General features: G+C 34.4%; 1 protein-coding gene across 1 annotated transcript in view; it reads right to left on the reverse strand.

Annotated features, from left to right (window-relative positions):
• The window catches only part of Rpt5 (26S proteasome regulatory subunit Rpt5), a 137,489-nt gene that overhangs the window by 49,676 nt on the left and 73,132 nt on the right, over positions 1 to 14,681 (reverse strand). The window contains exon 8 of the mRNA XM_090414090.1: positions 10,121 to 10,193. Within this exon, the coding sequence (XP_090270216.1) occupies positions 10,121 to 10,193 (73 nt within the window). The remainder of the gene's footprint in view (positions 1 to 10,120; positions 10,194 to 14,681) is intronic.

Genomic DNA, 14,681 nt, shown 5'->3' on the forward strand with positions numbered 1-14,681 from the left:
TTTAACTTTAAGGGAAGAAACATAGAAACTACGTCTGAATCAGGAAGAAATGAAATTGACAAAGACGCACACAAACAGTTGTAATGCAACTGTGTGTGTGTGTGTTAATGTGGATAAGACTGTGTAAATATCCCTTTTGTTTTAATTAAATGGTTTGTTAACCATTTAATTAAATTGGACTGATTCTGTCAATGCACTATCCTGAAAATTTCGAAACTGCATAAGATAAAAGTTAAGTGATCAATAATCAAGTCACAACTAATTAAAGGTAAAGATCAACATAAGTGGGGAATGCCAACAACATCTGCTTTGTTTTTAGTTTAAAATCTTATAATCTCGCACTCAATACATAGTCTAACTGGCGCAGTCGTAAAACAAATAAACTTGTAAGACTATAGAGTGTGAGAACATATGTTGTGTCCCATTTCCTTTAAATTATATATTTTATGAGTTTCCTTAAAGCTTTGCCTATGTGTGGCACATGGTATCTCTGGGTCACAAAGGAATAGCCCAAAGTTCGAGCCAAAACCTGTGGCAAACTCTTTGTTACCAACTTCTTGTTAAGTCAAAAAAAAAAATTTTTTTTTTTCTGCTGCACCACTTAGGACCTTTAGATTAATTAGAATGTTAATCAAGAAGTTGAACAAAGATAACACAAGATATGCAATCGTGACCGTAAATTATATTCTATAAATCTCCCGCCCAGATTCGTAACTATTTTTTACAAGTGGTGCATCAAATTCCATAAAGAGACAAATTTGATTAAAGAATAGCAAGGTTTATTAAGCATAGAGTATATACTGCTAATAATACATATTTTTATGTTTCTTATAGGGTGTTTGCTCTGTTAGACAATGATAAAATGAATTTTAATATTCTAACTTCATCATCATCAAATTCCTGCCATGTACCCTCAAGGGGTGTACAGGATATGACAGTACTACATGAAAAAATTACATCATTACTAACTTCCTATCTACAATTTTCCTCCAACTCAGTCTGTTACTTGTCAAGACTCCCACATTATCAGATCTTATATTTCTATCGTCTAAGGCACTTTGTACCATATCAATCCACCTATATCTTGGTCTTCCTCTGGGTCGTTTTCCTGCCAACCTGGCAGAGAACACTTGTTTTGCTAATCTTTCCTCTCCCATTCTATTTAAGTGACCATACCATCTGAGATTAGCTCTGCTAACGCATTCCTGGATGCTGACAATGTCAAGTTCTTTCCTAATATCCTCATTTTTAATATGATATTGCCATTGAAGCCATCTGTTCACGCCTCTAATCTTTCTCAGGACTCTCATATCTGCGGTCTCTAGTCTTTGGTCAAGTGTTTTACTTCTGACCCAGCTCTCAGATCCATAAGTTAAAATTGGTTTGAACACAGTCTTGTATACAGCTAATTTAGTGTTCCGACTAATTTCTTTCTTACTCCATATGAATTTATTCAATTGACTTCCCATGATACCAGCTTTGCTGATTCTGTTGTCTATTTCTATATTTAGTTTACCATCTTCAGTAAAAATTGTGCCTAAGTAGCTGAAATGTTTTACTTGTTCCACAGGTTCTCCATTCACAACACAGTTGATTTTTTCAATGATTCTGCCTATTTTCATTGTCTTTGTCTTTTTATTGCTGACCTTCATACCATATCTATTACAACAGCTATTCAATTTAGTCAGAGAATCTTGCAGACTTGTAGCGGATTTATTTAGAAGTATAACATCATCCGCATAAAGCAAAGAGCTGACATTAACATCTCCAATTTTGATATCAGGTTTAATACCACATTCCTTCATAATGTGATCCATATAGATAATGAATAACAGAGGGGATAATGTACATCCTTGTCTCACACCAGATTTAACATTAAACCATCTTCCTGTACTTCCTTCAATTCTAACTGCTGACTCACAACTCAAATAAAGACTAAGTATTGCTTGATATAATGCCCCATCGACACCATATAACTGCAGCTTATTGAATAGCTTCTCTCTTGGCACCTTGTCATATGCCTTTTCCAAATCAACAAAACTTAAATACAGATCTTTGTTATATTCCCATGCTTTCTCGACTATTTGTCGTAAAGTGAAGATCTGATCCTGACAGCCTCTATTTGGCCTGAATCCAGCTTGTTCTTCACCAAGCTTTTCTTCCACAATTCTTCTCAACCGTTTCTCAAGTATACTTGCATAGATCTTGCCAGGAACACTCAGTAGGGAAATACCTCTGTAATTCTCACATTCAGTTTTATTTCCCTTTTTATATATCGGTACTATGAGAGCTCTACTCCAATCATCGGGAATTTGTCCCTCTGTCCAGGCTTTCTGAACTATGCACTGCAGCCACTGTAAGACTCTTATACCACCACACTTCAGCATTTCTGGTCGAATATTATCAACTCCTGCTGCCTTTCCACATTTCAAGCTTTTGATGGCTTTTTCTACTTCAAGTATGGATATGTATTCCTGACTGCATGCCTGGTCAGTGTTTTTTATCACTGTGCTGTCATCACTACTTGTTTCATTTAGCAGTTTTTCAAAGTAATTACTCCATACTTCAAGGATATCTTTTTCTCCCATTTTCATGTCACCTTTATCACCTCTAACTCCTTTTACAGCACTCTTTCCTCCATTCCTAAGCTTCTTCAACAACCTCCAGAATATTTTGCCAACTTCTTGATATTTATTTTCTATATTCTTGCCAAAGTCCTCCCATGACTTTTGTTTAGCTAGTTTTACACACTGGTTAGCTTTCTTACATTTGTCTCTGTATTCTGTAAGAGTAAAAGCTGACTTATTTGCCAGGAACTTTTGATATGCTTTCTTCTTTTCCTTCACTGCCTCTTTAACTTCCTGTGTCCACCAGGGAGTTCTGATCTTTTTATCCTTGCACACAACCTCACCACATGCCTCTCTGGCAGAATTAATCAATGTTTCCTTCAGAGTTTGCCACTGAATCTCCAAGGTTTGATTCCTGTTCTCAAACTCTTTCATTTTCTTTTCAATAATATTTCTGTATTTTAGTCTACAGTTCACATCTGAGAGCTGCTCAACTTTTATTCGCTTTAAAACTTTCTTACATGTTATTCTTTTCAATATGAAATTCAATTTTATCCTGCTCAAGACTAAATAGTGATCACTTCCAATTTCAAATCCTCTGTACACTCTGGTGTTATGCACCAGGGAGAAAACATCACTATCAACAATAACATAGTCAATGAGACTTTTCTTATTCCTTGCCTCTTCTCTCCATGTGAATTTGTGCACATTTTTATGTTGGAACATGGTGTTAGTAATAACCAGTCCATGTCCTGAGCAGAAATCCAACAGATATTTGCCATTATTATTAGCTTTGCTCTTTTCTCCAAATTTTCCCAAAATATTTTTGTATGTCTCACAATCATTTCCTACTCTACTATTTAGATCCCCAACAAGGACCAACTTTTCCTTTTTCATTGTGTCAGTTGCTTTTTCTAAAGCCTCAAAAAATTCCTCCACTTCTACCTTAGTAGAACCTTCTGTGGGACCATAGGCACAAATAAGTCTCATTGTCCAGTTCCCCATTCTCATATTTGCCCACATTACTCTACTTGAGACTGACTGCCATTCAAGAAGATTAGCCTCGTATTTTGTGTTGAATACTATGGCTACTCCTTCTTTTCCTTGATTGTCATTGCCAGGACCTTGAATATGCACAGTTAGAAGATACTCATTGGTTACAAAAATTCTACTTTATAGTGGATATGACTTCCCATTTAAACGCACTAAATAAGAAACTACAAGGAAAGGGAAATACAGCAGTTTTGCATTTAGAAGAAGTGATTTCGTTTGAACAAAAATTATATTTGTTTGTGACTGACTTAGAGAAAGGCACATTATTACATTTTTCTATGTTCAAAAAATATCAACAAGAACAAGCTGATAATTCCATAAATTTAACATTTTTCAAAGAAATTGTGGTAAATATGCGATCTGAATTTAATGCGAGATTTGAGGAGTTTAGAAAGAACAAGGCAACTATGTAATTTTTTTTGCAACCACTTGAAATTAACCCTTCCGAATTAAATTTTTCACCTTTTGCTGGAATTGATGAGGCTGCATTTCAACTTCAGTTAGAGGACCTGAAAACCAAGGATTTGTGGAATTCAAAATTTAGAAATCTTAAAGCTGACCTGGAGGAGTTGGAAAGATAAAAATCTACCCTTGCAATACAAATGGTCTGAAATAGAAGTTTTTAAAAAAAAGCAAGATCAGATTGTATTTGAAACGTGGAATTGTTTACAGGACACTTACATTCAGTTAAAAACATACGCATTTGTACTTCTTTCGATTTTCAGATTGACATATTTGTGTGAGCAAATATTTTCTAATATGAATTTTATTAAAAGTAAGTTGAGAAACCAACTAAACAACGAGTCTTTCGTCATGTTTGAAAATGAAAATTACAACGTCTTCGCCGCATATTGAGAAACTATCCGAAGAAGTTCAACAGCAAAAGTCACACTAAGAAGATATTTTAAATTAAAAAAATTAAAATCCAATGTTATTGGATTTTATACATATGCTTTTGTAAGGAGAAGGAATTCTTTGTTTTATTATTTAATATTTTAAAATATCATATAATTTCACGTGACATGTCACTCCTGTGCTTTACAAGTATGATAACATGTTACCGTAAAAAAAAAACATGCGGCTCCCTAATTTTTTTTTTTAACAGATATAATTTTAAAAATGGCTCTTCACTCCAAAAAGGTTGCCGACCCCTGGGTTAGATAATAAGAAAAGAAAGGGAATATGATATGACTAAAATATTGTGTTAGTAGATAGTAATTTACCAAATAATCAAACTAGCAGATTTAATTGCAACTCACAGGAAAGGCCCTTAACAGTCATACAAGGTCTGATCGACAATTTGCCAAATGAGATTCTGTTGGATACAGGAGCACGTCTTAGTAATGTCTTGGTCACTCTATGGCAAAATCAGAAACCTAATTCCTAATGACTGTTAATTTAAAGGATCCAATCAGACTGAAAGGCATCTGAGACTGTATTTTGCACATCAAAGAAAAGAATGTATTACTCAGAATTCCATGCTTCCTTTTGACAGTTTCTCAGGAGTTGATTATTCTCCCTGAAAATTCAAATCCAAATGTTCAGGTAAATCTTGGTTTGGATTTCGTAAGGAAATGCCAGTTTTCCTATAACTTTTAGGAGGATACAATTACTCTTTGTGGGGTAGAATAGAACCCAAAAGAGTACTCTGATTGCACATTACAGAATCTCTAATGAACCGAAATGAAAAGTTTTTGAAAAGAAACGATAGATAAAGGTAAGACTTGATAAAACTGAAAAAAGACCTAGTAGATGTTGCCGTAAAATTGGAAAATTCAGTGGATGAAAACAGATTAATCAATACCTTCTTTGAGTCTGTATTCCAGTTGTTTCCTGATGTATTCTCTGAGGATCTCACAGAAATGCCCTGTACAAATCCAGTCAAGCAGGTAACTGAAACAAATGAATTTTCTCCATGCAAGGTTGAAGAAGTAGTGAATAATTCAGCAGGAACAAAAGTCTTCACTAAGCTGGTTCTAATTTCAGCCCTGTCAGCTCAGGCATTTTTAAATTTGGTTCTTTCAGACTTGGTAAGTGAAGGAGTAAATTGTTTCCAGAACAAATTACTAGTACACTCTAAGAATCTAATATAACATAGAAAAACCTTACTAAAGGTTCTTTCTAGACTGAATGAAGAAAAGTTATCTCTGAATTATTTGAAATGTGAGTTCTTTCAAAAAGAGATTATGCTCATAAGTAAAAAGTTAGTAATACAGATGTTGCCCAAAATCAATTCTCAGAAGGAGGCTGAACAAATCCAAGACATCAAAATAAACGAAACGTCCAAGCAACAAAACTGGGAAAAGTCCAGCATGAATTATAACAGACTAAGCTTAAGACCTATAAGACTAGAATAATTGTTAATAGGATTAGGAAAACAAACCACCTTCTATTAAGCTGGCAACTTGTGAGATTAAAATTAATCTTACAGAGGGTAGTGAGTCTAATTCTAAGAACAATAAAGAGCATGCTCCTGAAGGCGTGGGAAAGAAAAAAAAAATTTTTTTTTTTGAGAAAGATTATCTTGACTCAACAACAAAAGGTGGACCTACCATGTCACGAACTGGTATCCAAGATCAACCAAGAGAAAACTCGGTAGACCTCCAACTAGATGGGAAGATCCTAGAGTGATAGGAAGACAAATGGAAAAGATTGGCCCAAGATCGCCATTGCTGGAAACTTTGTGACCTGCATTCGTGGAGAAACCCAGAATGAAACAACAGATCCATCCAGGTAAGGAATAACAGATCAGGATTTCAAGCCTGAAAGTGGTGGGGTACACATCATTAATTTGATTGAAAATATTAGCAAATGAAATTAATTTCATTTGCTAATATTTTCGTTGTTTTACATATGTAGAATTAATATTTTTTTTATATTTATCCACATACAAAAGGTCAAAAGACCTATAACACAAGAATGTCATGTGAGTGTGGGTAAGCAGTTAAGGAGAAAGAAGGAATCTACTGACAAGTTACTTGAAAAGCTGGAAGTTCAGTTTACAGTTCAGGATGCAGTTGATGTTTTCAATTATTCTGCCTATTTTCATTTGTCTATTTAATGCAAATTTTCATACCAAATTTATTAGCAGTTACGCAACTTGGTCAGAAAATCATGCAAACTTGTCCTGGATTTATTTAGGCATATAACATTATCTGCAAAAAGTAAAGAGCTGAGATTAACATATCCAATTTTGATATCAAGTTTAATACGGGGATGCTTAAGGGTCAAAGCTGAATAACTGAGAGATCTCCACATACCCTTTAAAGGAATGCGGAGAACCGACCAGGGCTTCTGACCTAATGTCCAATCCTCACCTTCTCGTAGTGCACCCTGTTGGGTATCTACTTGTATACTGAACGAACAAGGATGGGCTGGCAATTTGGGATTTAGCCAACCGAATTGTATTCTTACTGGTTAAACCAAAATAAAAAAAAATGATGGTACGACATGACAAAATTTCATGCCGGCTGGGGCACTGCCCGGTTAAACAAGGCCCCCGTTGTTTTCGCCAGGGAACCAGGGCGAACAGCGAAAAGTCAGCTACTGGAACAAATCAGAAAACAAACCCCAACTCAACATCACCAGAGTTAAAGATCGGTACCATCAACATAAGAAGCCTGAATGGCAAAGAAATGGAGCTAGCTGAGGAATTAGATAAGTACCAGATCGACATAATAGGGGTGACTGAAACAAAAAAGACCAAAACTGGTGAGATCTTTCTGAGCAATAAATACAAAATGTTATATTCAGGCAATGGCAATCAAGGAAAAGAAGGAGTAGCCATAGTATTCAACACAAAATATGAGGCTAACCTTCTTGAATGGCAGTCAGTCTCAAGTAGAGTAATGTGGGCAAATATGAGAATGGGATAGAACTGAACAATGAGACTTATTTGTGCCTATGGTCCCACAGAAGGTTCTACTAAGGTAGAAGTGGAGGAATTTTTTGATGCTTTAGAAAAAGCAACTGACACAATGAAAAAGGAAAAGTTGGTCCTTGTTGGGAATCTAAATAGTAGAGTAGGAAATGATTGTGAGACATACAAAAATATTTTGGGAAAATTTGGAGAAAAGAGCAAAGCTAATAATAATGGCAAATATCTGTTGGATTTCTGCTCAGGACATGGACTGGTTTTTATTAACATCATGTTCCAACATAAAAATGTACACAAATTCACATGGAGAGAAGAGGCAAGGAATAAGAAAAGTCTCATTGACTATGTTATTGTTGATAGTGATGTTTTCTCCCTGGTGCAGGACACCAGAGTGTACAGAGGATTTGAAATTGGAAGTGATCACTATTTAGTCTTGAGCAGGATAAAATTGAATACCATATTGAAAAGAATAACATGTAAGAAAGTTTTAAGGCGAATAAAAGTTGAGCAGCTCTCAGATGTGAACTGTAGACTAAAATACAGAAATATTATTGAAGAAAAAAATGAAAGAATTTGAGAACAGGAATCAAACCTTGGAGATTCAGTGGCAAACTCTGAAGAAAACATTAATTGATTCTGCCAGAGAGGCATGTGGTGAGGTTGTCTGCAAGGATAAAAAAAATCAGAACTCCATGGTGGACACAGGAAGTTAAAGAGGCAGTGAAGGAAAAGAAGAAAGCATATCAAAAGTTCCTGTCAAATAAGTCAGCTTGTGCTCTTAGAGAATACAGAGACAAATGCACGAATGCTAAACACTGTGTAAAACTAGTTAAATAAAAGTCATGGGAGGACTTTGGCAAGAATATAGAAAATAAATATCAAGAAGTTGGCAAAATATTCTGGAGGTTGTTGAAGAAGCTTAGGAATGGAGGAAAGAGTGCTGTAAAAGGAGTTAGAGGTGATAAAGGTGACATGAAAATGGGAGAAAAAGATATCCTTGAAGTATGGAGTAATTACTTTGAAAAACTGCTAAATGAAACAAGCAGTGATGACAGCACAGTGGTAAAAAACACTGACCAGGCATGCAGTCAGGAATACATATCCATACTTGAAGTAGAAAAAGCCATCAAAAGCTTGAAATGTGGAAAGGCAGCAGGAGTAGATGATATTCGACCAGAAATGCTGAGGTATGGTGGTATAAGAGTCTTACAGTGGCTGCACTGCATAGTTCAGAAAGCCTGGACAGAGGGATGAACTCCCGATGATTGGAGCAGAGCTCTCATAGTACCCATATATAAAAAGGGAAATAAAACTGAATGTGAGAATTACAGAGATATTTCCCTACTGAGTGTTCCTGGCAAGATCTACGCAAGCTTGAGAAACGGTTGAGAAGAATTGTGGAAGAAAAGTTTGGTGAAGAACAAGCTGGATTCAAGTCAAATAGATTCTGTCAGGATCAGATCTTCACTTTACGACAAATAGTCGAGAAAGCATGGGAATATAACAGAGATTTGTATTTAAGTTTTGTCGATTTGGAAAAGGCATATGACAAGGTGCCAAGAGAGAAGCTGTTCAATACGCTACGGTTATACGGTGTCGATGGGGCATTATATCAAGCAATACTTAGTCTTTATTTGAGTTGTAAGTCAGCAGTTAGAATTGAAGGAAGTACAGGAAGATGGTTTAATGTTAAATATGGTGTGAGACAAGGATGTAAATTATCCCCTCTGTTATTCATTATCTATATGGATCACATTATGAAGGAAAGTGGTATTAAATGATATCAAAATTAGAGATGTTAATGTCAGCTCTTTGCTTTATGCAGACGATATTATACTTCTAAATAAATCTGCTACAAGTTTGCAAGATTCCCTGACTAAATTGAATAACTGTTGAATAGATATGGTATGAAGGTCAGCAATAAAAAGACAAAGACAATGAAAATAGGTAGAATTGTTGAAAATGTCAACTGTGTTGTGAATGGGAAATCTGTGGAACAAGTAAAACATTTCAGCAACTTAGGCACGATTTTTACCGAAGATGGAGAATTAAATATGGAAATAGACAACAGTTAATTAAATTGCTTAAATTGTTAACTTACAATTTAAGCATAAATTTTCAATGTATATCCTTCTCTCAGTTATATCAGAATCAACTAACTTGCAAATTGCTGAACTGAACACCACAGTGGCCCACATGGCAGTAACTGTTACTGCTCTAAATGTCACTGAGATCATGCAAAACTGACTAAGGCAAAAAGACAAATGTATCTGCCCAATAACTGCATGTTCTTTGGAGATTTGTTTGTTATGTAGGGGATAACAACCTGCATTTCCAGGAGGAATGAAAATTCTAACACTTTGGCTAACTCATCTTCATTTAATAATGAGCTCTTCATATTCTAGTAGGATTCAGAACCCAAGTCTTTCTGAATGAGCTGTTATTCTGGTTAAAAAATAATTATGGCAAGAATATTATCATTATTATTACTATAAGAGCAACTCCATAGAGTCTGTAGACTTATCATATGCAATGCAAACTAAAATGTCTCAAATAACAAAACTTCCTTAGAAGATTTATGTAGCCTACATAAAACAAGACAAACAATATTCTTGCATCTTACCTTTAGGAGGTTGTATTCCAAGATTTTCAAACTTTTCCTTGTGTGTCATGGGAAGAACAACAGCTTCTATCAGCTATACACAAAATATTGGATTAAATTTATCTCTAAATGCAAGAAATGATTTTAATTAATATTATTGTTTGTAATTAAGAATTTTTGTGGATATAGTTTAAGTGACAACACAATTCACAAATGAAATCTGCTATTACTAACTTCTCTACTAATTTTCTACATAAAACAGCAATTATCATAACATAAGGTTGCAATAAAGTGACATTATATAAAATTGGTGCATTCTTTGAGCATAAGTGCTCAAAGAATTTACATCACTAAAAACATCACTCATCTCACTTTTCTTAATTATTCATGACTGCATCTCAAGTCAAAGGTCAAAGGAGTGGCTGTCTGGAATCTCCTTTGACTTAATTTCTCCACCTCGCCTTTTGACTTAAATTTAATTGCTGTTTACTACTCTCAGAATTTGAAAATACTTCTGAACTTTGACTTTTCTACTCAGATTTTCTTTAAGTGAATCACTGTTCTTCAGGATTTAGTGGGTTCATAAATTCCTCCCACCCAATATCTCCAAAACCATACTGACAATAACAAGATACTGAGAAATGTGCTATAAGTAATAGTTTCAAACAAGCTGTTCACCTGCATACTTAACAAAAAATTTTTTCCTGTGATAATTCCACACACAAATGGAGATGTATTCCAAGATTTTTAAACTTTTCCTTGTGTATCATGGGAAGAACAACAGCTTCTATCAGCTATAACAAAATATTGGATTAAATTATCTTTAAATGCAAATTATTTTAATTAATATCACTGTTTGTAATCAATTCTAGTATAGCAAATATGCAGGTACTACGAGAATCGTTTTTTTTTTTTTTTTTTTTTTTTTTTTTTTTTTTTTTTTATAGTGAATAGTTTATTATAATGAACTTCTTTTAGCACAGCATTATATCTGTGCAGCTTTGGTCAGGACTTTTCAGTAGTTTTAGTGAGAGTTGACAGCAGTACTGTGCATGAGCTATGGATTAGTTAATGCTAGGACCCTTTTCAAGAAACCAAATGCGGTCTTTTCAAGTAACTTCAGGCCTTCAATACGCAAGGTGGTTTCACCCCAGAAAATGATTATCTACAACCTAAAGACTTATAGTTGGATTCAAATTCATGGTCTGTTGGTTGCAAGGAGATGCTATCACTTTATCCACCCAAGTCAGTATATCAGATAATTCTAATATGCTGAATAGATAATTCTAGCCATGCAAAATGTTCATTCAAAGTGGGAAATATGACTCAGTCAGTAGTATTAAGCATGCTAACTTGGCATCCACAATGAAAGTGAATTTAAATCTCTTCTGATGACTTTGAGGTATAAGTTATACTATACTTAAGACATCACAAGTTAGCTGCTGATAATGAACTTGAATGAAGAACAAATTTGTTTTATTTCTTCTTATAATAAATAACTCTACAATTGTAAAGTTCATGAATAACAAGGTAACCAAGAATCATCTTTATCAATAATCAATCCTTTTAGCATAATACAACAAAGAAATCAATTTTACAAAGTTATAATTCTTACAAGGAATCTTTAATAAGGATTTAATAAGGGCTTTTATAAAAATTTCAAAATAGAATATCTTAGAATTTTTAATTAAATATCTTATAATTTAACTGTTCTTTGGTCAGCACTTTGAACACAAGTAAGATTATAAAAATCAAGTGGATATTAAATCCAGCATTGTTTCAAAGCTGAATACAGAAACCAGTGTTCTCCCCAGGATCTTTTGAATGGGTGTGCTGCCCGGCTAATTAATGATGTGAATTGACATGGCTAAATAATGAGCAAGAATGGAAAAATAATTTACATTTTTTAATTAACAGTGATGAGAAATCAAACCAGAGAGTCACGATACTCGTGAGACCAGTTCAATTTCTTGCACTGCAAGCCAATCTCGAGAGCTTTGGATATTCACTTTGATGCACACCTGTAAAAAGTCATAATTTAAAATTCTGAATATTTTTACAAATTGTTTATGTTAGTACATTATTAGTTTTGGTTTCGTAACACGCATTGTCGGCACTTGTGATATGCATGTTATTGATGTTATTTTGTCAACATGAAATGTGAAGCATTTAAAAAATAATCATGTAGTTACTGGATTTATTTTCAGAAATTTTATTGTGGTAAAGGAACAGGATCGAGTTAAGTGCCATGTTTTGTAAAGACATTCTTGTAACGCTAACGGAGACGACATGCCAACCATTATACATAACTTCTTGCTTGCCACTCTCATGGAGTGCATATGCTCACCAAGGAGTTTGATGGGTGATTGACAGCTGACAGAGAGAGTGTTCAATATCGTAACAAAACAACAAGAGAGGGTTCGGTATCAGAGAACGGAGGATAAACAAAAGAGAGCTAATGAAAGTTTAAGAACACAGGCGGGCAAAATTTTGTTCTTAGGAAATTAAGTTTTTATTTGACAGTCAGGGGCATATTAATAGAAGATTCTGAAAAAGGAATCGTAGAATTGTGAGCCTTTAAAGTGGAGGAGTTAAGACTGTAAATAAGGGCTGAAAAACGTGGCATTGTGTGTCTCGGGTATTACTGTCAGTGCACAATTCAGTGATTTGTTCTGATTAATTTAATAACAATGATATTTTGTATTTATTAAATTGCCCCATAATGGGTAAAAAGCCAAGTCAGAAAACCACTCTTAAGTTATTTTAAGAAAGATGAAACCGATAAGCATAGTAGCGAAGACACCAAACCAACAACAGAATCGTCAAATTCTGCAGAGTCTCTTTCAAATGTAAAATGTGCATCTAAACACCGCTTATCAGGTATTAACAGTGAGTAGTTTTAAAAAATTCCATTGGTTAGTGGTGAAAAATAATGGAATGATGTGTTCCACATGTATAAAATATGGAAAGACCCAAAACAAGGAAGTGACTTGGATAACTATGCATTGCACAAGACTTCGAAAAGAAAGCTTGTTGACCATGAACAAAGCAAGTAACACACTGATTCTTGTTCAGATATAATTGAAAAACATATACTACAAGAAACTAGAATAGGGCAAATTGAAAAATCAATTTCAATTTTAAATAACTTGCAGAGAGATGCTTTTCTGGGAGCTTTAAGATCTATGTATTGGTTAGCAAAAAATGAGTTACCACATACTGCATTATTTGAAAAATTGCTTGAGCATTGCAAGGCTATAAGTTGTTCCTACTTAGAACATCTTAATGTTGGTAAAAATGCACATTATACCTCAGAAAGAATAATACAAGAGTTGATTAATATTTTAGCATCAAAAATTAGATCTGAAATACTGAAAAATACACATTATGCAGATTATTTCAGTGTTTTATGTGATGAAACTACAGACATCTCAGTTTTAAAACAGCTGATTGTGTACTGTTAGATCTGAAATGGGCGACCTCATTCTAAATGACATCACCTTTCCAGAGTCTAACAGAAGATATCCATTAAATGAGCATACTTATCATTTTGGCACAATTTAACTATGTCTTAAAAGAAATAACAACTGGCAAATTAGAATAAGAACTGTTTGTATTGTAGGTATGTGTTTGTACTTTATTGTAACTGTAAGTCAAACAAAAAGGGCTCACATGAGAGTGATTATCCTTACTAGAGATTCTGTCGTGACCTACTCAAGGGAGATCAATAATGTGCCAAATACCTAGCTGGCTCCTATTAAGTTGTAAACCAAATATTTGATAAGTTGAAGGAATAGTGTTGTAAAGATAAAAAAATTCATGTTTGTCTATGAGAGAGTGAGAGAAACGTAAGAGTTTTAATCTAGCATTAATATCAATATTGTCTTTGTATTGTAATTAATTATGAATTCATTAAATTTGTATGTTACCATTCATGCTTGTTTTTCTGACCATGTTGACTGACTTAGACCCTTCATAAAAATACAAACCTGGTGATCATATACATGCGCGGGGACATCCTAAGTAAGAAAGAAAAAGGGGGCACGACTGCAAACAGACTAGAAAACCTACAGTTTCTGATATTAAGCGAATTATGTTAGTAGCATCTGATACTCTATAACCATCCTAGGCCAAGTCTGACTCTGTCCTTAAAGCCCAGGCTGATGCAGGAAATAAATTTGTCTGAGAGAATGTGGATGACTTATAGAGATCAGGGAATAGGTATTTTCTGGGGGAGGGCAAAATTTAGAGATTGTTAGATAGGCAGTAAGATCGTATACTCAATGTTAGGCAGATGATTTAGAGATATATAAGGGTCAAAGATAGCAGATAAAGGCCAACATATATATTAAGATAAAAGAAATAGTAACCACTAAATCAAATAGCATTGGTCAACGGGGAGATAACACCAAACGTAACAGTACATTAAATATGTTTGTCGACTTAGAAAAGAGGTCAGGGTTAGTTTTGCATCAACTTGCAATAACATTGATGGCAAAGCTGAGACTATAACTAACAAAGTAATTGAAACCCTTGACAGTCTAGGCTTAAAAACGTGTAATCTGGTGGGCCTAGGATCTGA

Source organism: Typopeltis vanoorti, chromosome 24, assembly GCF_054136105.1.
Source record: "Typopeltis vanoorti isolate ZY-2024b chromosome 24, IOZ_Tvanoo_1.0, whole genome shotgun sequence".
NCBI classification, from domain to species: Eukaryota; Metazoa; Arthropoda; class Arachnida; order Uropygi; family Thelyphonidae; genus Typopeltis; species Typopeltis vanoorti.